Below are 27,826 nucleotides of genomic sequence, written 5' to 3' on the forward strand. Positions count from 1 at the left end.
TCACATTTTACACGGACGCTCCGGAACGAACAGATGTGAGCAGCTGCTCCCTGTAACATTGTCCTTGCTTGCCTCGCTCAGATATGAGACCCGAGGCAGGCGGTCGAGGAGCAGCTTCGCACGGTTACTGAAGGTGTGAACATGCCATCAGAGAGAAACAGATCGAGCTGGGTGGCTCAAAACCACACAGAGGCTAAAACACAGCAGCTTGACGGATCGTCAGGATATTGAGGTGTGATTTTGTCATTCCAGATGTTTCTTTAACATCTGTGATCTTTGTCCAGTTGAACCGAAGGCGAATTACATCAGAGGAGACTGGCTGCACTTCAGATGAATTTAGAAACTGTTCATTAAGAATTCATTATACTCTCATCAAAATAAGTTTACTCGTCATGAGGAGCACTTCTGGAGCCTGGGAAAGAACAGATACAGTATACTGACAGGTGTTTCTATTATTTTGTCCCACCCTTATATCTATAAGGCGAGGCTACATTTAGAGCGCAGGGAGAATTTAATCAAAAATAGGCGTTGCATTATGGGAAGTGTAGGATTCAGCATTGTTGGAGCTAAAACCAGGAGAGACAAACATCCGTCTCTGACGCATCAATTGTTAAAATTTTTTTGTAATTCGGTCTCAAAAGTCCCCACATCTCCATGGAAACACATCCACGAATCACTTGATTTAATAAATATGTATGTCAATCAGTATGTAAACTTGGTCAAGTGGTTTATTTACAAAAACAATATCTGGAAGTGACCTTTCACAACCATCAACACTATAACTGGGAGAAGAAAAGCAAACATACTGTCAGTCATGTCTATGTTACAAAAATATTGACCTATTTCATATTTTACAGTATCTACAAACACATTTATCGCTTTAAACATTCCTCGTCTTAACTTGTTCCATATTATCAAGATTGTCTTCAATGTGCAACTCAATCACTTTTGACACTTTTTCTTCACGCCTCAAATTTTACAACTGCAAACCTTTTACACACAAAAGCTTCATAACACCAGCTGCTAGATGAGTGGTTCAGTTTATGTTCTCCTACATGCAACAAGATGCAAGACATTCTCCAGGCAGAGCGCTTTGATTCACTTTGCTCCGCCGTATCAAGTCAATATTCCTCGACGTTTGAACTTCATTCGATTTCACCTTCTGGGCCAGCGAGTTCACATTGTGTGTGAGTGTGTGCGTGTGTGCGTGTGTGTGTGTGTCTATGCCATTGCCCTCGTGCTTTGCTTTTCCTCAGCAGTGCTTTTGTTTGCATGTATGTACATATTCTGTTTGGACCCTTTGACGAGGGGCTCTGAGGTCAGCGGCAGGCATTTCAAAGAGGCGGTGCAACCATGCTTAAGAGTGGCTGCTGCTCGCCTGTGTGTATGTGTGTGTGTGTGTGTGTGTGTGTGTGTGTGTGTGTGTGTGTGTTGGAGGGAGGGGGGAACTAGTGAGTAATCTGATAGGGGATCTGGCCGTGGCTGTTGTTGAGTTCGGGTTGGTTCAAGGTTGGAACACGAGCCAAAGAAATCCATGTCATCCTGGAAAGAGAGCAGGAAGAGGAACACAGACACGCAGTGATTAGTAACGTATCTACCCAGAGCCAGCCAGGGGCCGACTTAAAACAGGATAGTCTTGTCTACATCAAAGAGCTCTCAGTATCTCTTGTTTCTTTTACCAGCTGCTCTTCGTGGACACACACACGCACAGCAAAGTCCCAAGAGGAGCACAAGTGTTATAAAACAGTGGCTGCAGGAAAATGACATGCAGCAGTTTGAATGTGCTCTAATTTAATCTGTTAGTAAAACACAGAGAAAAACTCTCAGAAGTTTATATCATTATTTCATATGTGTTTTCTGGAGTGGGACGGACCATATTTTTTCCTTCTTTGCTTTCACATTTTCCCATATTTGACTCGCACACTAAAGAACCAGGGAGTCGTTTAGCAGTTTCCTTTGAGGCAACTCATTTTTAATGCCAAGGGAGTGTCACACCTATTAGAGTATTAATTTAAACTGCTTCATATCCAGGGATGTGTTAATCAAACCAGAGGAGGCTCAGTAGAAATGTCTGTGCAAAAATAATTGAAATAATTGAGCCTTTTCATGTGTCACCTCACCTTCCTGACTTGATGAGTGCTGTTTGGGAAGAAGTGCATCTGTCACGGCGTCACTGGAACTCTGCCTGCTCCTCTCCGGTGAACTCTCCCTTGATCTGCACCCTTCCTCGTCGCTCTCCTCTTCTTCCTCCACCTCCAGTCTCCCCGCAGGCTCAGCGTTGCACTGCAGAACACCAAAACACTCTGCAGGCTCTGAACTTATCCCACTAGCTTCTCTGCAGACAGACTCCGAACGTCCTCCCGACTGCGTCAGGGTGCCTTCCTCATCCTGGTTTGCATTTCTGAGCAACAGAATAAAGAAAGCTATTATCACCATGAATGTGTGTTCACAGCCACACCCTTTGGCACTTCACTTTTATGTGATGTGCCTCTGTTTGTTCTCAGCGCTTCAAATAACCTAATTAATCACAGTAAATTATGTCTGCAGCACTTTGATTAGCAACACAACTGTTAAGTGTTTAGTTGCCAGCTGTTCCCTGGTTTATTTTGGGTGTACCAAACACTACCTGATGGGAGCAACATTATGTGAAGTTCACAATTATGAACACAAGTATGCTCCTTACTTCATGTGTTATATTGTACACAGTATTTTCTATGCAGTGGGACCAGATGAGCAGCAGTAATCATCCTCTGTCTATTGAGCCATTGTATTGTGTCACTTATTTACACTGCAGAGGGATGTACTGACTTTGTGTACATGGATGTAATTTTATTGTGTGTGTTGAGTGATTGATGTTGAGTTCAGCTATTAACCAGCTGTTAAGGTTCAGTACAGTCAGTACAGTCAGGCGTGATGCAAACATTGCAGGGTTTTATAGTCACTTCCCCTCAGGGCTGAGAAAATGTTTGCAGTCATGGTGTTGCTAGACAGTTGAGTTCCCCAAACACCTGGTCTGGCTATGCCAGAACAATCTTACAGCGCTGTGTCAGGGCTGGAGAAAGGCCTGGCTGCACCTATTATTATTCTGCTAGAGGAGAAAAAAGTCACTCTAGCTCGTTTGTAACAACAATCATCATGGGAGGCGCAAAGCCGAGAATGCAATGATGATGCCCCTGCAAAATAGTGTCCGTGGGATTTTTGTTGCCTGCGGGGATGCAAGCCCTGGCATTAAAATTGCTAAATATCTGCAAAGAAAAGGTAACAGCTGCTAGTTTGTTTATACTTGTAACGTTAGCAACCAGGTTACGGTAACTTTTCTGCATGTACACTGCAGTGGTTGTTGTTGTTTCCTGTAGCAACAGGGATTTTGAAAACTTTAAGCAGCACCAGCACCCCTTCTGGTATCTTTAAGCAGATACCAGAAGGGGAGGAGAATACCTTCTACCATGCACATGCAATATGGAGTTTATCAACTGCCGCTGTTCAGCCGCAGTTAAGCGTTTATGGTCTTTGTCATATGCAACCACTATTCTTTAGAAAGGGAAGGAAAAATGATTGCAGCTTTAACATTTCAGTCACATTTCTGTGCCTCACCCGTCACTGAGGCTCAGCTGAGACTGGAAGGGACTATTGTCCTGGCTGCGGCCCAGGCTGCAGCTCTCATCACAGCACAGAGACGGGATCAGGTGGACCGGACCTGAAAATCAGATGTACACATATTCAACTTTACACAGATGGAAAGTCAACCATCTGCCATCACCCCTATTCTAAAGGCCCACTCTACAGTATACTACTGAAGTTAAAACACAACATTTTCCTTAGTCATCAGTGGTTTGACAGCGGTAGTATAAAACCTCTTGAGTCTGAACCTACCACAGGTGTGTCCAGGGCCCAGGTGACACTGGCAGCAGGGTCTCTGGGGAAAGTCATGGAGCCAGCGTGGGTCCAGGCAGGACAGCTCTGCTCCACTGTAGGGACAGTCCTGGGACCTCAGAGAGGCCGCTGAGAAAACAGATTGGAGATGGTCAACCACTGATACACATTCAACAACCCAGAGATCCTCTACTGGTACCACTTTAATAAGGTCGCCTTTAAGAAGTCTTTATAAATTGTCTTCATTAATGGTAATAAATTGATTACAATCACTTTATTATTACTGGATGGATTTCATTATGACCAAACAAAGGATAAAAAACAGCATAAATGTTTTTCACAACCTGGCAACCCAAAATTTGGTTTGATTAATTGCTTATAACTGATCTATAAAGCATTATTAAAGACTCATCAACCATCTATGAAGCCCTTTACAAAAGAATACTGTATTAGAAGTTGGTGCCCTTTGACTTTTATAGAAAAAATACTTCTTTCCTAGCAATAATAATAACAGAAACCAGTCTGAATTTTTTTTTCTGCAGTCGGTCTGGTTGTGATGTCTATCTGACTAAACTTACACGCTCTCTTATGTGTTGGGAAAAGTCTTTCAACCCTCGGGTCCATGAGGACGATTAAAATTCCTTTGTATAATTTAAAAAGCAACTGTGATCGTGTTTTGTAGCAGCTTGGGTGAAGGGTGGGGTTCATGTTTGTGCCGAGTGAAACTACTAACAAAATATTTATCAACTTAAGTATTCACTTGACATCATTAGAGCGAGAAAAACACATAACTGGTAACGCCTTGGTAACTTCAACTACACACTCTTTGTTTCAGCTTACCAGGGAAACGTGATGTCATTAGTTCTTTGCCTCGGGACGTTTCACAGACTCAAACACTTTTGGCCCTCAAGAATGCTGCTCATTATACAAGTTCCCACAAATATGCAACATCAGGGTTTAATAAGGCTTTACACTGGAGATTACAACTGACAGACGAACTGGCACTCTGTTTGTGCAGCTAACAAAAGAGTGATGAAATCGTGCTCATCCCAAAGGATATACTCCTTCTTTAGGGTCTTATCAAGGGCTCTATAAGTGCCACTCATATTTTAACATATGTATATTTAACTCTTGCACAACACTGTTATATTACAAGCTAAGAATTGTAGCCTCTGCTGTGCAATAGGACATTAAAAAACAATTATTGTTGAATGCAAACAACCAAGTAACCACATCTGGAATAACCACCATTTGTAACTCTGTTTGGTATTAATAAATGATTAATGAACACTTATAGGACTACATGGTAAAGTATGGGCTTTTTCCTCCATTTTGGAAATCTTGACTAGAGAACAAATTGTACCGGAGACTGATTGGCTGTGCATTGAAACAGCAGCACCTGGGGAGCGGGAGTTCAAAGTTCAACGCTCGCTGCATAGGACCACATGTAACCCCCCGCCGCAGTGGTGCATTAAAGGAGAGGCTGACTGATGCTTGATTTTTGGGGCTGATGCCAATTCAGAAGTAAAAGATTCTGAAATTGATATATATCGGCCGATGTACACACAGTTTTTTTGCAATAATCCTTAAAATATGGTTACACTTGGAACAAAGATATGTATTGGAGGCAGGATATTTTAGAGTTTATAGACGTATTTGTCTATAATAACATCAGTGCACTGAAACACTAAACTTCTCAAACGTCTATTTCTGCATTATAAATAAAAGAGTTTTAATATTGCTGCATATCGGACATTATATACACCGAGACCAATATATCTGTGACCGGCCAATATCAGCTGATGGTATCTGTCCACCGATATATTGGTCAGGCTCTATTGAAAAGTTTTTCCATTGTTAAAATATAAACCTAACTCAAGGCCTCTACATTGGTCGCACCAACGCACCACTCATTAGTAAAGTGTTTTAAAGACGCCTCTAAAGCTCCAGCTATTGCCCCTCTTTCTCGGCATGAAGCGTGAGCAGATTTTGTGACTCACCGCTGGGCTTCTTCTCCAGCAACTGTCTCTTGCAGTAGATGACACACAGGACCAACAGGGCCAGGAGCACGGTGGCCAGAGCGCTGCAGATGACTGCGGCCAGGGCCATGTCCCGCGGACTGGTCACCACCACGGGCAGTGGCACCAGGTTCACACGCCCGCTGCCTGTGAAGATGGCGGAGATAGGGAGATGAACGTAAAGTACAGCTGAACAGCAGGGTGAACTCCAAGGTGATGAGCGGCATTTACAATATATATTAGAACAACTTAGTGAGCTGCAGCTAACAATCATTTAGATTGTTGATTAAATCGATCATCTTGGTGACTAATTGATTAGTTGTTTGGTCTATAAAATGTCATAAAATGGTGAAAAATGTTTAGCACTGTTTCCCAAAGCCCAAGATGACGTCCTCAAATGTCTTGTTTTGTCCACCACAACCCAATGATATTCAGTTTACTGTCATAGAGGAGTAAAGAAACCAGAAAATATTCACATTTAAGAAGCTAGAGTGAGATAATTTAGCCTTTTTTCTTAAGAAATTGATAAAATTCATTAATCTGCTATCAAACTAAATTAATTTCATAGTTGACAATAAATCTAATAATCGTTGCATCTCTACAACTCATCTCTTATGAATAGCAGTTCTGAACAAGACGGGGATAACACATGAAGATGTGTATGTACTTCATTTTATCCAACACTCATCAGCAAATCAGAATCGGGTAACGTGATACAAATTATCCCATTTCCCCTCAAGCTGGTCATCTCTTCGCTAAAGTCTAATGAAATAAGGAGTGGAGTTCAAAGAGAAAACGCCTGTGGTGGATTCTCTCTTTATCTGCCTGTCTCGTTCCCCACAGACGATGATTTACAGACATTTCACACACCCCTCACCACCACCCCCTCGCCCCCAGGCTCCCTCACATGCTAGTCACACAGTCCTGAAATCAAGAGGCAGACATGCTGGACAGGCTTTGAAACAGGTCATATATGAGTGTGTAGGTGACACAGACTGGACAGACATCACAAGTGTTTTACACTTCTGCGTGTCACCGTGTTTGTGGTGTTGAGTCGTGAGCACATGCACTGATTTCATGATCAAACTGCTTTTGAACAGTTCTCCTCCAGCACAAGAGGGAGTGTGATGTCACTGTTTGCCCCGCCTGCAGGACCCTTCAACAACTCTCCTATAAACACTTTTAGCCTGAAGAATGCTGCTCATTATACAAGTTCCCACAAATACAGAACATCAGGGCTTAATAGGGCTTAACCTGAGATATCACAACGTTAGACAGATCTACTGGCACTCGTGTTTGAAAAAACTGGCTTCAGCTACATGTAATTATCCTTTCAAGCACGCATCAGGGATAAAGGCTCAATATGGGATCCAAATGTAAATGAAAGAGTAGCAAAACACAAGTGGAACTTTCAATCACTCTCAAAGTTTTTAATGACAACTCTCAGTGATTCATGTGTTCTGATACTTAGTTTTTTTGGCCTCTTGCACGCACTGGAATTAGTTGTGCAACTTTTGGTAACGCTGCATTTGCATTTTCAGTTCCAGTTTAAAGTTTATGCACCTGAGCTAGATGGACCATTTCTTGAGTCAGGTAGAAGCACACACAAACACATCCAAGCAAGTAGTGGTGATATTAGATGGGCTTCCTCACCAGTCTGGGATGGATGGTAGCTTCCTTTTCCTCTTTTAGATCAATGTTGTCATCCCGCCTACGTGTTTTAAGCAATAAGTGGCAGATGCCAGTCAAAACTACAGCCTAAAAATCCGTTAATATAAGCAGCTGGCTACCAACAACAGCTGCACAGTGCAATAGTAAACAGCACTACAAAGCGTTCTACTTTAAAACGTCAACTTCAGCAAGTGCATCATCTAGCCAAGGCAGAAAGAAGGCTACCCTCTTTTAGCTCTGGTTTTGGACTCAACCTACTCCTGAGGGAAATATCTGACTCTGCTGCTTAACTCTCCTCTATGTTGACTGGGAAACATACATTTCTGTTTACTTTTACATTACAGAAAGGCATTTAATCTAGTGTTAATGTAAAAGTGTTGATTAGTGCAGCTTAGAGGTTTGTTTTCATCGTTAATATTTGTAAACACAGTAGAGGTGGCAAACTCAAAATACTTATATTTCATCACTCCGTGCTCTTATACTGCATACTCGCTTTAAAAGCGCAACCAGACTTTGTTTACCTCCTCAAGTGAAGTAACTTAACCCTGGCCGGATCCATTTTTAGAGGTAACCCAGGCTATTATTGGAAGTTTTACGAGTTAAACAAGCTAGCTAGTTAGCTAGCTAATATTAAATTGATAAAGCAATAGCCTGGGCGTGTCTTTATTTGAGCAGTGTAGCGCACCTGACCGTAAACTGTATATTAAGCTACTATTAATGGCTATGTCTATGACAGCGGATAATTTGATGTACACTAGTGATATTTTTGATGTTCCCCTGAGAAAATACTCTTGAGAAAACTCCATGTTTCCCCCTGAGTTGTAATGAGATCCGCACCCTTGCACAATAGTAATAAGATCACAATATCCCAGTGAAACACTGAGGGGGAAAATACCACTCACATTCCAGTGGAGGAGACATCACTCAGTGTTCAAAAGAAATCACTGGTGTGTCTAATTACTCGACAGTCTTTGATAAGCGACATGTATTTCAAATGAAAACAGTTACACTCCTCTGACATGGTACAGATAAGCTGCAAGTCTATTTTCTGACTACAGGTTGACACTGAACCATAATATCAACAAATCTTTTGGCTTTCTGGATTTACTCTTGAGTTTTTGGGTTATGAACATCTTAAACCATCAGTGTCTGCAGCAGCACATTACTGATCGTCTGCAGCTGTTCATCACACAGAATTTGTATACAAAGTAACTTTCCAGACATCCTGTGTGATAAGTGAAGGCCAGGGTGATCTGCATGACCCCATCAACACAACCTCGGCTCAGAGGTTTGCAGCTTTAACAGGGAGCTGGAGAACAAACAGAAGCACGCCTGAATTCTCAAATTGACTGACGTTTATCTCTGAGGCTGGATACATGTAGCTAACCATAATTGTCTCTGATCGTTATCAGTAATCAAATATAATTTTCCTGACCAGTGTATGTATGATAGAGAGGGCGTGGGTTATTGCACAGCAAACAGTACAAGTATGCTGCTATGACACTGTGAAACATAGACCAGTTATCAACATGTGGGAAGAAAAATAAATTGTGAGAGATTGTTGATGAATATGGTAAATATAATGAATGACTTTTTGTTTGAGAAAATCTTTTTCAGTTAGCCCTGCTGTTTGCTTTTCAGTACATTAATCATAAAGGGAGCTGGTCTCAACCTTTTCACGTCCAAGAGCTCTTTGTTATGCAATGTAAACATTACTTTAGCTTTGGGCAGTTTTTTTATTCAGTCCGATAGGGGATAAGGGTATTTTAACATTCCTTCTAAGGGAAAAAAAGAAAAAAGAAAAAAAAAAATCTCAAAGCAGCGCTTCAAAACTTAGTTTGACCCAGAGGGCACAATAAGGGAGCGTTCTGACACAAGCACTGATACGTGCACAATGCCAAATACATATAACTTGTTATTAAAATATATTGCCACATCCTTAAAACTGTTAGCTGCCAACAACAAGACAAAAATAAGTAATAAAGTACTTAAAAGATTAATTAAAAGAACATTAAATCACAGTAGAGAGACAGAGGCATTCACTCACTATTAAAAATTATAATTAATTGTATATTTAAATATATATTTATTACTTTAAACGGCATATTCTTTCTCATAAAGGCATACCAGTGTTTTATATTTTAGTTGAAAACATTTAAAGGATCACCATGATTATCTAATACACATAGAAACTGTACTGTATTATACTGTTAATCCACAGATGTAATGTCTAACCGTTGTGTTTACGCTTAGTCTTCATTGTCAAGGTCAATTTCAACTGATCCAAGGTGAGCATCATCTGCCCCTCAACACAAAGGCAGCTTGTTATCAGAGGCCCAGCAGCTGCAGCAAACACAGATAAACACTGGTCCATTGAAGAGACCTCACCTGCTGATATTATCTCCACACAAACCAGACCAATAAACCGCAGCCTTTCATAGACTCCCCGCCTGTTGACTCTATGGAAAGCCACATGCTTCAAATAAAAGAAGCACTTCTTTACACCTCTGAAGGATCTTTGACTTTTGTCTGCACAAACTCTTTTAAGAGGCTCTTTTACCTAGAGAACAACTAGCAGAAGGAGATTTTCTTGGACAGGATTTTAGCAGCTACGTTAACTTCACTAACCTCCAAAGCATCTCTAATGGCTGCACATTATGACAAACTCTAACCATGAGACATTTAATGCACCTAAGACAATAGCATGGGATAAAACCTTTGGACTCCATACAGAAATACACTCTAAATATTTATGATGTGAAATACTAATTAAATGTAAAGCAGCTTTCTCTGGTCAGCTGGCAGTAACTAGTTTGATTAACATCTAAAATGGTTCATAAATGTAATAACAAGGGAATTAAGGGTTACCGACTTTCCTCTGGCCTTCAAATATTTGGAGATGGAACAAGTTTGATGCCTTTTTGATTTGATGCCATTTAAGACAGAATGAGAAATGTTTTCACAGCGAGTTTTTAGTTAAAGTGTACGCATCTAATCCCTTACTTTTTTTAAAATTCAGTTTCCACTTCCACTAATTCGGGAGTGCCTGCTCTAGAAAAGCGTCAGTATATCACGACACAGAATTAGCTTTACATGAACTCTTTTTGAACATTTGGTGCCTATAACCTTTATTTCGAGTCGTATAACTAACAACAGACCATTTTAATCATCATTTTAAATGTTTTAAAGCGAAACTGGATGTCTGCTTGAATGATTTATAACGTCCAAAGCACAGGGTGTTGTGTTTGTAATGTGGCAATATCAAACATCATTATACTGTGAGGTTGTGGTTTGATAATTGCATGATAACTTGATTTCAACCGCAGTAAGGATAAACTGATAATTCTAGCTGCTGACGTCTGAGTGGCTTTTGATTATTGAAAGGCTTTGGTTTGAACTGCTGGCAGGCAACTCTAGTCAGGAATATTTCCTGTACCTTGCCTGAATGCAAGAACCTTTGAAGTCAGTGAGCTGTGTGTGAATCCAGAAGATGTTTTCTTCATGTTACATGATAGAGTGTTGAGGTTATTAGGAACGATAGAGATTTGTTGGATCATGTTTCCAACATGTCAACTATTTGCCCCATTTCTTGAAAATATTTCTTTTCACACAGTAGAGATATCCTGCCTAAAATATCAAAGATAAGTTTTATGGCAGCATTTCAATGCCACACTTTTATTTCTCTTTACACTGAACAAAGACAGAAAATTCCCATCAGACTTTTAGTAAAAGTAAAAATGGCAATACAGGGCTAAGCGAAAAGGGCAGGCATGTGTGTGTGTGTGTGTGTGTGTGTGTGTGTGTCTGAATGCCTGTGTGTGTGAGCCGGGTCTACTCAGCTCTCTGAGATCTACCGTGACAGTGAAAAACTCCAGCAGATGAAACACATTAAAGAGGCTAAAGGAATCCATAAAACACAATCTCGTTTTTACTCGGCCCCAAAGAGCCACCGGGGGAAAGGGAGGAGAAGAAAGGAGGGGTGGTTTAAGATTTACAGTCCCCCCCAGACGGCGACTTGCCTCTCCTGCACAGCTGCACCGTCGCCCCAGGCCAGTATGGCCTATTAGAATGATCTGCCCTTTAAGTTTTCACCACCCTCCTCAAGATAACACTGGTGGGAGGGAGCAAGACTTTCAAACATTTGGAAATGCTCCGCTGAGAGTCCCTGTGGAAGCAAACTACCAGCTATGTTCTCAGACACAATGGCCATTTTGTTTCGCAGGCCTCCTCCAGTATCAAAACGGGAAGCTGTGTAGATGGACAAATGAGCAGACAGAGGGAGGCCAGTTGTCCCAAGGCCGGTGATCATTACACAAACAGCTTGCAACAAAAAAATCTGGGCTGAGAAAGATACTAAATTAAAATAAAAAACAAAGAGAGGATGGTCTGATGAAATCATGATTCTTCACATTTGGGGCTTGCAAGCAAAGAGCAAACATGTTTTTTTGAGTTGTCTGTTATCCCAGAGCTGTCTCCATTTATTCAACACAGGGGTGCTAAACCTGGCTGGGGCTGCTCTGATGCTCCTGCTGCCAAAAGCCTCCCCTGAAACAGCTGCAGCCTCCTCTGCCATTAGGAAGTCACACTCAATTACCAAAGGTATAAGTTCACTCGCCTGTTGGTTTTATGAGGAAACGTGAAATCATAAGGTTGTACTTAACTACTTATAATGGCCGGAAGACAGAAGTTAATTGGATCTGCGGCCTACTGGAATGTGAGCCCTACTTTGCGAATATGCTGTAACACACCTCCTGTCTCCTCTTTGCCTAATGGATCTGTACAAAAGGTAATAAATTGTGCTGCTGGAACCAGCGCACTGCTGAAACAAAACCATGGAAGAACAGCATTTTTTTATGGAGACACGTTTAATCTAGAAATATCAATGGAGGTTTTGTTCAAGGAAGTTTGCTCATTTAATCCAAACTGACTGCTGAAAATGAGTGACATGTTCTGAGCTAATATAATCCAGTGTTGGCAAATCCAGCATTATGTTAGCTGTATCCATTTCAGCTTTCCAACTGCTCAGCTTGTAAATCCAAGCATTTACTTGCACATATAGCATAGCTGCTCGGCTCAGTGAGACTTAGTGAATGAACTGTGGCTCGCTCCACCCTTTAAAGGCTGTGGTTCTGGTTACTCCAAGGACCTTGTGCTGGCATGTTGAGTGTGTGCAGGCTTTGTTGTGGCACTGCAGCGCCAGTTTTGGTTCTAGTAGAGTTTGGCTAGGAGTTCAATAGTGTGCTGTAGCTGGTGGTGTTTGCTTTTAGACTATTGTATCCCTGTTGTTTCATCTTAAAACATCACCTATTGTGGGCTGGGATGAATAGACTGTATTCATGGGAACAGTTAACAAAATGTGCCACTGATGTGAGGCCAACTGTTAGAAGAGGTAAAAGAAAGGAAAGGTGCTTACAGTGAGGCTCATAAGGAGGTGGAGGGTCCCCACAGGGTATACACTCCATGTCCTGGAAACCACTTAATTTGGTCTTCCTGTAAAATCTGTTGAAGACACGAAATGACATGTTTACCCTTCGTGAACACAAGCATGCACAAACTCAGGACATAGTGTCACATGTTTCTTGTCTTTGTCAGACTATTATTGGGAAAAATATAACATTTTGTATCAATAACTGAAGTGTCTGGTGGGGATGTTTCTGTCCTCTCACCCCGGCAGACAGTCACCACACACTGCATTGCTTGTGGTCGAACAGTTGCCCTTCTGGAAGCGGTTGATGAGTCCACAGTCCAGGCAGGGCTTGCACTTCTGCAGGCTCCGGTCCTCTTTGAAGCGACTGCTCCGACAGGGCACGCACCGGGCATCCTCTCCATAACCAAAGCCACATTCCTGGGGGGATTAACGGGAGAAATACACCGGGTAAGAGATGGGGTCGGTGGTTTGGGGAGATGTGCAGCTGGTGAAAAGAGGGCTTGAATGTGGACTACCGGGGGTCTAGAATTAAAGAATGATCTTGGCTCGCGGGATCAGAGGAGAACAATGGCCAGCCTCTTTTGAGAGTCCATCTTACACTGGCAATAATCTCCCTGACTCTCTCAGTATGAATGAGCGGCCTTCCGCTGCAAGACCCAGAAAGGCCAGGCATTTGAATAATAAAGGCCCTGGGGGACACCCACTGTTGTATTATTGCAAGTTTATTGCTGCGTTTTTTGTGTGACTCCCTCTCCAAGCAGACGCAGTAAGTGTCCCGTTGATTGAGAGGCCAGCAAGCAAAGGAAACTCTTCAGGAAGGGGGCAAGGATTACGGAGAGGTATATGGAGAAAATAAGATGAATACTCTTTTTGTGTTCAACAATTGAGAGTGCACCTAAAAAGCACAGCTTCCTACTTCTGTGCGACTGATCTAATGCTGAGCCACAGTTTGAGGATTTGTCCACCTGAACCAAGCTAAATCTGAAATATGTAAGATGTTTTTGGGACGAACATGAAATATAACACACCTTTACACAGTTATCTATGACTAAAAATATCGACTGAAGACCTAACTCTAACTCATGTCATATTTAACATTTTTTTCCTGTTCAATACAGCAACTGGCAGTGTAGAAATGCACACGTCTGGCACAGTTTAGAAACCAAATCCAACATTTCTGATTAAAGGAACCTCAACTACTGAATTAACCACAAATATATTCATTCAAATTATTACTGTAGCTGTTCATTTCTATCTGCCAATGTTAGACTTGTTTTGTCTCTGTCACATCCCTCAAAATGATGTTGAAAGACTGGTGACCTCAATGACAAACTGACATTTACATGACAGCTGATATTACAGTACACCACACTGAGTGAGAAGACCCTGCAGGGATGACATCATACATTGATCATTCATTATCAGCTCCATAGCAGCTGCCCTCCTGTTGTCCAGTGCTGCCACACCGCAATCCAAGGCCAGGAGGATAGACAGGAAGGGTGTGGGTGCTCATATATCATTAAAGTGAAGGCCAGCTTCAAACAGGGCTCCTCTCTTCTCTTCTCTCCTCGCCCGTGTCCCATTTCACTGCCCGGGCATGCAGTCCTGCTGGAATGTGGGCACAAGGGTCTGATATGGGGGTTGGGTTTTGGGAAGCAGGCTGGCGAGAAATAAAACAGGAGGTAAGGGGCAAGGATGTGATCGTGTGATGGCACCGCAGAGTCGGGCGAGAGGATGAGGATTTCAGACCTTACAGGCAAACACATGTGAGTCTGACATTGAACCCTTGGGCCAGGCCTGGCCCGAGGTGGACCAGCGAGGGCTGGACTATTGCAGCTGTTGTTATGAACTCTCCATATAAGGCCTTGCTCTTCAGCAGGACAGGGCAGGGAACAGTGGAGGTGGGGGGGTAGAGGGAGGGAAGGGAAGAGACAGAGAGAGAAAGAGTGAGAACCAGAGAGGGGGTGGCTGATGAGTGATAAAGACGGGAAAGGCAGAATAAAGAAGACTCTGCCGCCCACTGTTGCAAGCCATGATCCGGCCTATCTGAGGGACATGAAGCTCAGACAAGGCTCGGGGAGGCTGGAAAACTGCCACAGCACTGAACCCTAAAACTGGTCCTGAAGAAAGCACCGTTGGCCTAGCCACTGCAGAGCACCTCACAGTGGTTCTGTGACCCACTTCCACATGAGGGAAGGGGCCCAGGGATGAGTCGCCCCCGCTAAGCCCAGCACTGGCACAGGCTCTGCCTGTGGGGCACCACATGGCAGGATGGGGGCTGATGCCACGTAGACAAGAGCAGGTCAGAGCACTGAAACAAAGGGAGAATGCAGCCAACTTCTGGCCCTCTGATCCAGGCAGCGCAGATCATCAAGGAGTGATCTCTTTCTTCTTTTATCCCTGCTAACAAAGCTCAATAGAGCTGACACCCGGCACTCACTGAAACTAGTTTAGCAGCTGAAAGAAAGACTACACTCCCTGCTAATCTGTGATGTTGAAGTTATTATTATATGATAAAGTGAATACACAATGTATAAACCTCTCCCAACACGTAACTAACAAAAAACAGCCACCGATATTAACAAAAGAATACATATTCAGTCTGTTAAACCTCGCTGAAAAGAGCACATTTTCAGGGTGTGTAGAGGATACAACAAAGGCAAAAATAACATAAAACACACACAAACAAAAGAAGGCGAATTAACCCTTTTTCATAAAACATCAGCCAGCAGTTAAGGGGACTATATTTTTATACTGCTCTGCCTTTACAACTTACATTATGTGTGTACTATTCAAATACATCAGATAAGATGAGGCATTTGAGGAAAAAGCTCTCTCTCTCTCTATTTCCATATTGTACTTTAAGGTGACTTCATGTCAAAGCAGTCCAAAAATAAGGAGATGCTTAACATCCCATTTCCCTGTCCTATCTCCTGATCTAGTTTTGGTGAGACTGCCAAGCATAACAGCAGTGCGGAGGGGAGAGCTGGCTGGGACCTGAAGCATGTTCAGACGCAGAGATATTTCTGAGATTAGGAGGGAATCACACGGGGGGCAGCCAGTCAGATGATCTGGGAATGAAACACCACTGAAAACAATGCATGTTAATTAAAGCAGTGGTCTCTCTGGGGCAAAACTTTGTTTTCCTTTCTAAATTACTCTTTTTGAAGCTTTCTCACTGCTTCGTTAGACAAAATGCAGCTAATGTCTGTCTGCACTTACTTTCACCTCTGCCTCTCTCTTTAGCCAGTGCCATCTAAAAGTCCTTTGCCCTGGGAGTGTGGCTGAAGGAAATGTTACACTCTTGCTACATACTACAAGATGTTGACACATCAAAGCTGTGGTCCTGCTTTTTTTGCCACTGGCAGTTTTCCAGCATGAACTGGAAAGCAATTCACCCCTTCTCCTTCATGCTTGACACAACACCAGAGACTAAGCAACTTCCTACGAATGAAACCTAGAATGATATATGTCTGAAAAAGAATAAGTGGTTTTAATGGACGTTCCCTCTGTGTGGGTGGTTCTTTTAGCTACAGTTAGTGTGAAGGGGCTAATTGATGTTTGTCAGCCCGCCTAAGAGCGGCTTCCAGAGGCAAACTTCCAGAGCAAACTGGGGCACATTCCTCTGGGATCTCTATGGCAGCTGCACAGAGTGACTCCAAAAGTCTGCTTCCCTCCCGATAGTCAGTCCTGCCTTTCAGAGTATGCACAGATTGACTTGGCTACACTGAGCTCAGATCAGAAGTTGTGGGTCTGGGAAACTTTCTCTGAGTGCAGGCCTAGGTCTCCTCTGTGAGCCGACATCCCGCTACCTTCAGAGAAAGAATGAGGCAGCCAATTATTAACCAGGACCCCAGGGTGGCTAGCAGCATTCATGCCTGTTGAGCTGGCAGAGGAACACGAGGACTACTGAAGCGTATAACCAACCACAGAGTGCATGTCTGTGTGCACTGAGATTAAAGGCAACTGGGCTTAAATGCATGTGTGCAACAGATGTCAAGGGTGATGCTGAGTTTTTTTCACCAGCACTCAAAGATGTAGTGGAGTGTAACTAAAGTCAGTTTACCAGCCTTTTTATTGCAGACTGTTGTTTACTTTAGGCTGTTGTTAATTTTAAACAAGTAAGTTATAAAGGCAAAAATCTCCGTAGCTTAGAGTCATATCTTATTTTCTTTTGACAATATAAATAACAGGTATTTTCTTTTATTATCCAGATGCCAGTTTATTAGGTACATCCAGCCAGTCTACAACAACCATCCTGCAATAAACTCGACATTCATGAAGGTTATAATTCAGTTCATGTTTAAACTGTTTCATTTAACTTCATTGTCATTCTGAGGCCTGTTGAACTGTACTGCATTACACTAAGAGGTGTGTCTAATATTTAGTCGACCATCGTCAATATAAACGGAGTGTTGTAGTGTTTGTTAGTCTCTATATTGCAGATAAAATGTTGGAAGACCTGTCGATCACTTTGGGAGTAACAACATAGTCCGATCTGATGCTTTAAATTTTGCTGATGGGTTGTGAATGCTCCTTTTTTTTGTCTTTGTTTTTTGTTTTGTACAGACTGTGCCTTTAAGCTTAAAACAAAGACAAGAAATCTGTCAATTGGTTGATAGTGTTACATTTAAATGCAAAGTACATAGACTGAGGATGTTGTGGACGTATATCTTAAACATCAATATAATTGAAGTTATGTTTAGAATTTTATACAACCAGATGTCTGTCTACAGCAATCTGGTTTTAACTGTCTCATTTTAACATTTCTAAATATTAAAAAAGGAAACTGCACAGGTAGAATTATCTAACTAATTTATGTAGTACTATCAGCATATGACACAAACGACTGAGAGCTTTTGAGGTGTATAAGTGTTTACTATTAAATTAATCAAAAAGTTAAAAGCCTCTCTAAATATGTTTGATGTTTAATTTGTCACCTCAACATCACTGCCTGCACTTGCAAAGGTAGGTGCATAGCTGCTGCCAGAGAGGAAAAGCCTCCGCTGACACTAAAGAGGCCTGTTTGTACAAAGCACACAAAAAAACCTGTGGCTAAGGTGGTGGAAAAAACTGTACTCCCAGTCGAGAGAGCAGCAAGCTTAGGCATGGCTTGCTTCAAACACTGAAGACAATAAGTTGGACAGGGTGCAATGTGGAAAAACAATGGAAGCCATTCAGCTGCAGAAGGTCAAAAGTATGGGTGTGACTGATTAAAGAAGGGTCGGTGTTGTACAAAAGCTAATAGCGGCTTGGCTGTTCTCTGCATGAAAGAGAGGAAGTAATAAATAATGTTGGTTCCCTGGATGAGACACACTTTTCTAAACAGTGATGTCCATTCTTTTCATGATCCCAACACATTTTTTTTTTTTGCAGATGTATTTTTCACCACAGGAATAATCCCATCCAACTTTTTTTTCATTTTAAGGAAGTTTATTCAACTGACCTGCTATGGATCCCCTTGTGTTACTACACCTTCCTTTTCCTGAATAAACAAGTGACAATACTTTTTCCTCTGTGGAAAATGTTTCTGAGCGAACACAGAACTTCACACAAATCTTCTCTATCAAAACAAAAAAAAATATTTGGGTTGGGTAATTAAAAAAACAGAATAAATCCAAAACAACTTTTCTCCAACCTTTGACAGCTCCTGTCCTGCATCACACTGCTTGCAGGGTTTACAGTTCCCAAACCGGTCCTTGTACTCCTGTTCCCTGCATTCTCTGGTCTCCTCCTCGGCCCTCGCAGGAATCTAAGGGGGGACAGTGATTTGGTGAAAGTCAGAGATTCCTGCATTTCAACACCACTTTCATCCATAACAGAGAAAGCAGAATGAATCCAGAGCTATGCATCATAATCTCTTATAATAGTTTGATGGGATCAACCCCCGCCTTGGATTCTTCTTGAAAACAAGTCTGATACTGTTGGGATGAGATAAGATGGAACTTTAATGAGCCCTGTGGGAGAACCGCATAGCTGCAGCAGCAGAATTTAAGTCAAAAGCAACAATACAGGGCTCGCCAAAACCAGAGACTAGAGCATAGATAGCAAATACAATCAGGACAGTGCGGTGTAGATGGGTAAAATGATACTGAGCATTGTCAGTGTTGCCAGTAAGTGTTTTACAGATCCCATTGTCTGAGCCGTTGCCTGTTTAACACTGTCATGCACTGCACTTCAAGTTTGTACAAACTAAGAGTCTGTATTCTCTGAAGTTCACGTTTGCAGAAATCCCTCCTGGAAGAAGGTGTGAAATGTGGTTTGAAGCTTCATTAAAGAGCTAGTAAGTTAAGATTTCTTGTTGAACTACGACTTCCTTGGTCAATCATGAACTTTGACACTCAAATAAAATGGGGTAAAATTAAATTAAAAGGAGCAGATACTGTACTCATTCACTTTGTGTATCTTCTATCTATTCTTGTAACAGAAAAGCTATACACAGAATAATGATAATAGATTTGGAGTTGATGGAAAGTTGTGTGGCTATCAGAAACACTACATTCTCTCACTTGGTTGCGCTCAAAATGAAATATTTGATGGAACGCTTACCAGAGTTGAATATATGATGTACACGGCGAGTAGAAGAGAGACCGTGTGTTGAAGCATCCAGACCATTTTGATGAGCCACTTGTTACCTGAAGCTGCAAAAAGGACACAAACAACAGAAAACTGAGCTTAAGTATGTTTAACTTAATTTATCAAGAAGACAAACATATTTTTGGTTGGGCCAAATCTTCTGTGGTAAAGCAAAAACAAAAAAGTATTTCGATTCCAAAATTATTTTTTCCACCAACACAGGCAGATTCATTGTAAGTATAATATAGCTCAAAATGATAAATCATAACAAGCATAGTAATTATTATAAGGTCATCCATTTTCAACCTTAGAGCTACAATGGTTAAGGATTCATAAAAGTGGTGACTGATAATATGTATATAATCTATAATGGAGCAGGTATAAGGCTGAGAGGACACACTGTTAAAATAAGTGAACTGATGCGGTGATTAAAGTCCCATCAGCAGCTTCGACAGTCAGACAGCTTCCATAGCTTCACATGGGGAAGACTTTAAAGCTCTCACAGGACTACTGAAGCATTAAAACGTCAAAAACCATCAGTGTTGTCTCCATGTAACCGACATCCTCTGACTGAAAATCATAAAAACATCCGCACAGGACGTGTAAAGCGACGGAGAGTGTCTGTACCCGACTACCGTGTGACCTTTAAGTGAAATTATCGTCGGTTTATTGTATAATGTTGTTAAAATAATAATATTTACGTGCTGGGGGTTTGTTGTAATGCCTTGTGCTCTGAGTTTAACCAAAGTCTTGCTCTATATCGTCAGCGCACTAACACTGAATGTCCGAAAAGCTACTAAAAAAACAAACACCAGCTCTTCTTACCTGCTAAAGAGGAGCCTGTTGGTCAAAGTGTTGGTTGTTAGAAGTCGACAGCAGACCGGTGAGAGGTGTTGCGGTGTGTTTCCAGCACCGGTCTGCTCACCATGTCAGCGCTGCTGCCTCTCAGCTCCGCACAGAGCAGCGGCGGCGGCACATCGAGGACAAACTGAGCGCCCACATCAAAGGCGGAGGGAGGGAGAGAGGTGGGGGGGGCTTCATGTATCTGAGGCGCGTGTATCTGATCTGCGACTTCAAAGAGAGTCCCGCAGAGAGCCAATCACGTGCGGCGCCTGCCGAGCTCAGTGTGATCAGGCTGATCGATAACCAAACACGGTCGTTACAGGCAGGTTTGTTCGGAGAGTCGATGTGGAAACGATGCAGTGGGTCGGAAAATGTCGAAACGGACGAGGAAGACCGGAGTCACTCCCAGTGTGTGTGTGTGTGTGTGTGTGTGTGTGTGTGTGTGTGTGTGCGTGCGTGCGTGCGTGTGTGTTAGTTGATGGATTTGCTGTTTCATGGCAGTCTGTGTTCTGAAGTTTGAGCACCAGCCGAGGGGTTCCCAATCTGTGGCCTGTGGCCCTGTAATGGTCCTTCAGAGTGTCCCATGTACAACAAATACAGACCAAAGAGTTATGGAGCATGATATTTTCAAACGCAACTCCTTAAGGCATGTAATCCAATGTAATCCAGTGGTGAAAAGTAACTGATTACATCACATTAGTAGGTACTATACTTAAAGGGCAACTCCACCATCTTTAGTGCTACTGAAAGTAGTTTGAAGCCTTTTGTGGCTCCAGAGGAAGCTGCATGTCATCTGATAAATTCCCTTCAGTGTTGTCACTCAGTGGCTAAGGTGCATTGTGGGTAATGTAGGCGGCAGGTCTTGAAAAGCAGTCCATTGGTCTTTATTGCGCTTACTGTTAGACTCATTCTGGACAGTTTACAAACAAATGATCAAAATCAACACAGCAGAAGCAGAGATATCACCTTTTTTATTCCACACATTCTTTTCCATTTCAACACCTGGTGCCTGCATTACCCACAGTGCAACTAAGCTACTGAGTGACATCACATTTTATAATTACAGTTACTTTGCAGATTCAGATTAAAAAACAGTGCTGTAAAAAAGTATCCAACAGTCATGCTTGAGTAAAAGTTAATGTATCATGTTAAAATGCTACTTCAAGTAAGGGTTGACGCTAACCCTTACCCTAGTTCTTGAGTAAAAGGTTTTAAAATATTTGATATTACATGTACTCAAGTATCAAAAGTACAAGCAAAAGTAAAACATCAATATATTTGCATATGCTGGATTATCAGCCTGTCCGATAATCCGATTTGATATTCAGCATTTTCCTGATAAAAAGTACAATATTGTAGCATAAGTAGCAGAAAATGGAAATACTCAAGTGATTTTGAGTAAATTTAGTAGGTTACATTCTATCACACTGTTAATAATATAAAATATAACCAACAAATAAATTATGATGTAATATTATAGGTTAAGACTTTATTGATCACAAGTTACCCAACAGTATATAGATACATTAAATCAAGGCCCACCTTGTAACATTAAAGTGTAACGTGTACATTAATGTAGAAATAACTATAATACAAGATTGTATTAAAAATTACTCTAAAGTGGGCCTTCCTGCATAATGAGAAATGTTACTTTTGGTAGGATATTTTGTTGTTTATTGTTTTGTGTAATGTATGTATATAAATGTATTGTTCGTTTTGCTGAAGTAATAGACCTTCTTCCACCGCTGATGTAATACTGGTTTGTAGTCTAAGTCGCCTGTATATTTGGAGGTTTTCGACAACATTGAGATAATTGGGGAAGCTTCAATGAGCTGCAGATATCATGACATCAGTGTGCTGCTCCAGGATTGGCTGCACTTTGTCTGACTTGTAAACACGTCTGAGGGGAAGAGCAGGATTCATTGTCAAGTGAGTGACTTTGATCTGCAGTGGCAGGTGTATGCTGGAAAATACTGCATTCATGGATACAAATTATTCAGTATGTGAACTGGGAACTGGTAAAAAACACAACATTAGAAACAAATTGCATCCCACTTGTAAAATGAACCACTTTAAAGAGAGGTGTTGGCAGCAAGGTCTCCAAGATGAACTTGATCTAGGTTTCTTTATGAATAATACAAGGAAATGCAATGGAAACAGTTATTATATTGTTAATGGACTGGGGTGGACATACTCCTTACGAAACTCTTTCTCCAAACCTTTAATTTTCTAGCAAATGAAAAGTATTCTTGATATAACAGTTAGTTTGTGAAGATTGTGACAAGAGTTTCAATAATGATTTGACATGTTGACACAAAATTATATTATCATATCCACCTCTGGCAAAAATTGGTGCTGTGTGCACACTTGTGTGTGTGTGTGTGTGTGTGTGTGTGTGTGTGTGTGTGTGTGTGTGTGTGTGAACCACGGCAAAGACACAGAGGACAAAAGTTCAGCAGTGCAGTAAAAGTGGCCAATTACTGTACATGTCTGGACATGTTGTGTATCAGTGCCAGGAAATCAGTGCCTACTTTATAGAATTAATTAGCTTTTACTTACCTGCCTAATGTGGAATATTGATATTCAAAATGTTTTATGTATCTAATACAGCATGCTATTATTATTATTATTATTACTATTACTTATACCTAAAAGTCTGTGTCGTAACTCTATTATGACCTTTACGAGTTTATGAACTCAGAAGAATACTTTCACATTGCCAATAAAAATAAAACAATGTGACAATAAAAATATTCTATTTTTTCCTATGAATTTGTTTTTTGTTCATTTCTACTGTGCTGAGGTGAAATCTTTAAACTAGTGACCTGCAGATGAGAGTGTTATACTCACAGTCAAAGCTTCTCCCTCATAGAGCAGCAGATTCAAGCTTTGCTGTTGTCTCCATCTACTGTCAGACTGGTGTCATTGTTTATTGGCTGATCTCTGCTGCTGCTTCATGTACAGTCTATGATTCTATTAATTTCTCTTGTAGTATCTAAAAGTATGATATTTAACATATTTCACACTTGTTCTGTGGCGAGTAGACTCCTCTTCTATTATGGACTGGATTCTGAATACACTCGACGACTCTGCTCTATTCACATACTGCTCTGTTCTGTCCTATTCAATTCAAATCAGTTGGTTTTCTTGGCATGATATTTCACATGTTGCAAAAGCACAATCCCAATTATGAACAAACAAGGAAGGAAATTAACATACAAATTATTGTAAATAGCAATATTAATTAAAAATAGAATGCCAATGAATCCAAATAACAAACTCTGAATAATAATAGCAATAAAAAACAAATATTTGATACATAGCAAGATGGATTACTCTGTTCTATTCTATAGAGTGGAATAAAATCATACTCAGTGTTGTAAAAAGTACCAAAATGTCATACCTGAGTAAAGAAGTAAAGATATTGTGCTAAAATATTAATTTGATAACAGCAATTTAAATAGTACTTCAATAGAAGTCTTAAAGTATCTGATATTGAATGTACTTAAATATCAAAAGTACATGTAAGAGTAAATTACACAGTTATTTACATATACTGTTTATCTGCATGTGATTATCGGATCCCGTATTCAGCATGTTTCTGATTATCAATGTGTCTTTTAATAGAATTGCCCATAAAATAAATTCCTGCACTGATCTGGCTCTGATGCAGCATGCAATCTGTAAAGTAACTAGTAACTAATGTTATCATATATATTTAGTTTAGAGTAAAAAAAACATTGTACAGTGGAGTGGAGTGGAAGTATAAAGTAGCAGAAAATGGAAAAATGTAAAGTACAAGTACCTCAAAATTGTACTTACTGTGAGTACAGTAATTGAGTAAATATACTTAGTTACATTCCATCACTGATTGTACGCTATTTCAATATGTAATTTTCTGTTAAATATGTCATATTTTCGTACTTCCCAGATATAAGACTCTTATACAGGTCAGGTCTCTGCTGTCCAGCTCTACTCGCCCATCCCATGTGGTGCGTGTTGTCCCATCGGAGCTCCACACAGCAGCTGTCACTTTAAGAGACCTGTGCGTTAAAAACCTGCAGTATGTAAACTGTCCAGAGGTGTTCACGACTGTCACACATCTTAACTTGAGGCGTTCAAACCACCATCCCTTAAGGGTCCACGTCTGGCACCACTGTATGTTCATAGGAAGTTGAGCTGTGGTGCAGAGGACAGGACAGAGATGCTGCACTGATGCTGCTGCCAGCGTGCTGCTCTCCTAATGTGAGTATCCCTCTCTCTCTCTCCAATGCGGCATTAAGATGTGGGCTACTGGGGCTGTAGGGTACTGGGGAATCTATTTCAGCTATGCCAGGATATTTTAAGATTTAAAAACAGTCCATTTTTCTGTGTATCGAGTCTTTACTGAATGAATCTGAAGGGAAAGTCTCTCAAATAGCCTTGGGTGGCTAAAACCGTTGTCTCCGGTAAGTTTGATGTATTTGGTGTATACTAGTAGAGTCGGATTGTGCTGTGTTCTGATCAGTGAAGTGCAAATTAGGTTTGTTTTTTTTCGCAATGGACGATTGATTGCGTGTTTTCGGGAAACCCAATATGGAGCCATTGAGAGCAGGTTTTATTATGGGGTGCCGGGAGTCCTTGACTTTGAGGTGATGATGTCACTTTTCTACGTAGGCTAATCCTGCTGGTTTTGCCTTAAAGCATTGCACCACATTGAGAGAAAACATAAGAGGGAGTTTGCATGATCTGTGCATCGAGATGTCAATGAAAGAAGAGCCTCTTGGCAGTCAGCATCCGAACCAAGACAAATGGAAATGGATGGTGGAATTTGTTAATATGGCCTGTTGTTTACTGCAGCAGATTGTTTTCAGACCCAGAGCTTTAAAAACGTGTCTGATTAGTTTTATGGGGATAGGCCCGGACCACAGCCGCTGATTCTCATCTGACAAAGTTGATGTGCGCATCATCAGCTGCAGTGTGCTGGCGTTTAGAGCCATTTGGTGTCCTGACTACAACTCCCAGAATTCAGTGGCACAAGCCACTCAGGATAATCAAAGTACTGCAGCTACAAGCAGACACTATAGGGAGAATATTTTAGGGCTTTGTGTGACTAATATCACACTCAGAACATGCAGTGCCACCTACACAGACAGCACAGATGTATTTACTGTAGTGTTTGATCAACAGCATATAGGCCTATCTTGTGTGCTAGGCCTGCTTATTACTGTATGTGCAAGCTGATCCTTTTCAGCTCACCAACTGTGCACCATATGAGTGAAAAAGTGAGTGTGCCAATAGATCTAGTTTTAATAATCAAAGGCAGACCTAAGTAAGAAATGTAGTCAGATCAATTGATGATCAATTGATGAATAAAACAATGTTCAAAAGATTTGTTAACAGCCTCATTTTATCAAGGAATCAATGGGAATTATTATTTTATTAGGATCACTAACTGATATATACAAAGTGGAATATAAACATTTTAGTGACTTTTAAAGGGCTTTTAAAGGTGCATGCTGTAGTTTTGGGGAGGAAATGTTAATCAGAAAACAAATTTTGTCATTGACTGATTTTTAATGCCTAAACACTAAATAAACAAACTATCTTAATTTTCATGACTGAATAAACTGAATAAACAAACTGACCTTAAAGGACAACACAATTTCATACTGTTTTACTTTGTTTATATTTGACGGACCCTGCCACCTTTCTAGCTTCAAACAGTGTTCTGGTGGCCTTATTTTCCTCTGAGAACAGCTTGTTTATTCAGTTATGGAAAAGATAAATGATTGAGTTTGTATTATTACCTCATTAAAAATCTCTTTGAATTTTATCTCCAAAACTACATAGTGCCACTTTAAACTTAACTTTTTAAACTGCATCACTATGTGATACAATTTCCGTTTTAGTAATCGCTTTGATTTAAAATGTGTACAACTGAGCTTTCTGAAACAGGAGGCCTATCAGAACAATTTAAGCCTATTCAAACTTCAGATTGCCCTCAAGAGTTGGTGGAGAACAGATTTGAAATTAAGGTGAACATGAATTAAGGAGCTAGAAACATGAATGCTAATATTGCTTTTCTGCTGGATGTGTAAAAAGGCAACTGTTTGCCAACATGTTAGCCATATCAACTTTTTTCAGTAGGTCTAATTATTGAAATGTACTGTATATTTGACAGTATTTTTATGTTTGGAGAAAATCAATTTATGCAGCTTTACATTCCACCTGCCCCTTTCAGCACAGATGCTCATTGTTTGAGGGTTTCAAGCCCACCCAAGCCTTGGAAGAACTCCAACTGCTGGTCACACACTGATCATGCCAGTGCGGTGTATTATCAATAGTTTTACTTCCGGAACACTGGGCTGGTAGAATAGCAGAGTGACGCTCTTTGATTTTTCTTCTCTGCAGGCCACGTGACTTTAACTGCACTATAGATAAACTCACACCACATGTACACAAACATACAGATTAACTGCATTAAAATATAGCTTGCAGGGCAGCTCGCTAAAGTATGCAACAGTGTCACTGACAAGAATCGATGAAGAATATGAACTAAGAGCGATGCTAAGCTACTACGCATGCGCACAGGAACATTTTGCATCTCACTTGTCTGTTTTAGCTTATAGAGGAGCAGAAGCTCATGAAATATGAAGCGAGCCTCTTAGAGAAAATGTATATTGAGTGGTTTTGGTGACACACATTCGCTGACTCCCCGAGAAAAGCCAAGAGGTAGCTGAGACAGTTGAGTTTGCCTGACGGGGGTTTAAGACGACGCGGAAGTGACCGGGAGGGAAGCATCTCGCTTCGGCTCCAGAGTTTGTGCTCTCACGCGCACTCGCGCAGTGTAATTCATTATTATTAGAACATCGCCTTTGAAGGAGTCAGTTGTGTAGATGGAGGGAAACAACTATGTCACTTGCTATTGTTGTTGTTATTCTTTCCAGGAAGACAACCCGAGGTGAAATGTGTCACACGACCTTTGGCGGCGCGCGCTGGACAGATTCAAGTGAGTGGTGTTTGTTGGGATAACGATCCTAAAGAGGTTAAACAAATCTCCCGGCACCGGCTATTCACGGTCTAAAGAAAGCCTCTTAGCCTCACTCACAACAACATATAGATTTTATGTGTTTTTCCTCCATCGTATGTATCACCAAACGAGGTTTTAGTGGATGTTTATCACACAGTTATGGAGAACATGCAGGTGTTTTGAGGAAAATAACGGTGCTCTTGTTTTGCAGCAGCCGTTTTCCGGGTGGTGGAGGTATCCCTGCGCTCGGTGCAGAAGATAGTCCAATGAATGTGTATGTGCTGCTGGGACACACAGCGACAACACGATGGCCAACTGTCCAGACCCGTGGTAAGTTCAATGCGTGCTGTGAATTATGCCTAAGAACATCGCGAGCACATCGTTGGTTAAGAAACTGATAACAAT

The 27,826-nt window shown here is 41.2% G+C and overlaps 2 protein-coding genes across 6 annotated transcripts in view; one reads left to right on the top strand and one right to left on the bottom strand.

Annotated features, from left to right (window-relative positions):
• Positions 1-710: 710 nt before the first annotated feature.
• Positions 711-20,760, bottom strand: tnfrsf19 (tumor necrosis factor receptor superfamily, member 19). The gene is made up of 10 exons (XM_084350779.1): positions 20,392-20,760; positions 19,540-19,631; positions 18,629-18,742; positions 13,229-13,407; positions 12,976-13,061; positions 5,874-6,038; positions 3,874-4,002; positions 3,595-3,697; positions 2,121-2,401; positions 711-1,542 (listed from the first exon to the last, which is right to left on the bottom strand). The coding sequence occupies exons 2-10, from the start codon at positions 19,603-19,605 to the stop codon at positions 1,538-1,540; spliced, it is 1,128 nt and encodes a 375-aa protein (XP_084206905.1). The 5' UTR covers positions 19,606-19,631; positions 20,392-20,760; the 3' UTR covers positions 711-1,537.
• A 3,708-nt stretch (positions 20,761-24,468) lies between these two features.
• Positions 24,469-27,826, top strand: part of sacs (sacsin molecular chaperone) — a 25,911-nt gene continuing 22,553 nt past the window's right edge. For 2 of the 5 annotated variants that reach the window (XM_084351434.1, XM_084351438.1), the window contains exons 1-3: positions 24,469-24,654; positions 27,339-27,400; positions 27,633-27,751. In XM_084351434.1, coding sequence (XP_084207560.1) covers positions 27,729-27,751 — 23 coding nt within the window. In that variant the 5' untranslated portion in view covers positions 24,469-24,654; positions 27,339-27,400; positions 27,633-27,728. Of the gene's footprint in view, positions 24,655-24,794; positions 24,858-27,338; positions 27,401-27,632; positions 27,752-27,826 lie in introns of those variants that run through there. The other 3 variants (XM_084351436.1, XM_084351435.1, XM_084351437.1) reach the window with 3 other exon arrangements.

Source organism: Pagrus pagrus, assembly GCF_965226575.1.
Source record: "Pagrus pagrus genome assembly, chromosome: 4".
Taxonomy (NCBI): Eukaryota; Metazoa; Chordata; class Actinopteri; order Spariformes; family Sparidae; genus Pagrus; species Pagrus pagrus.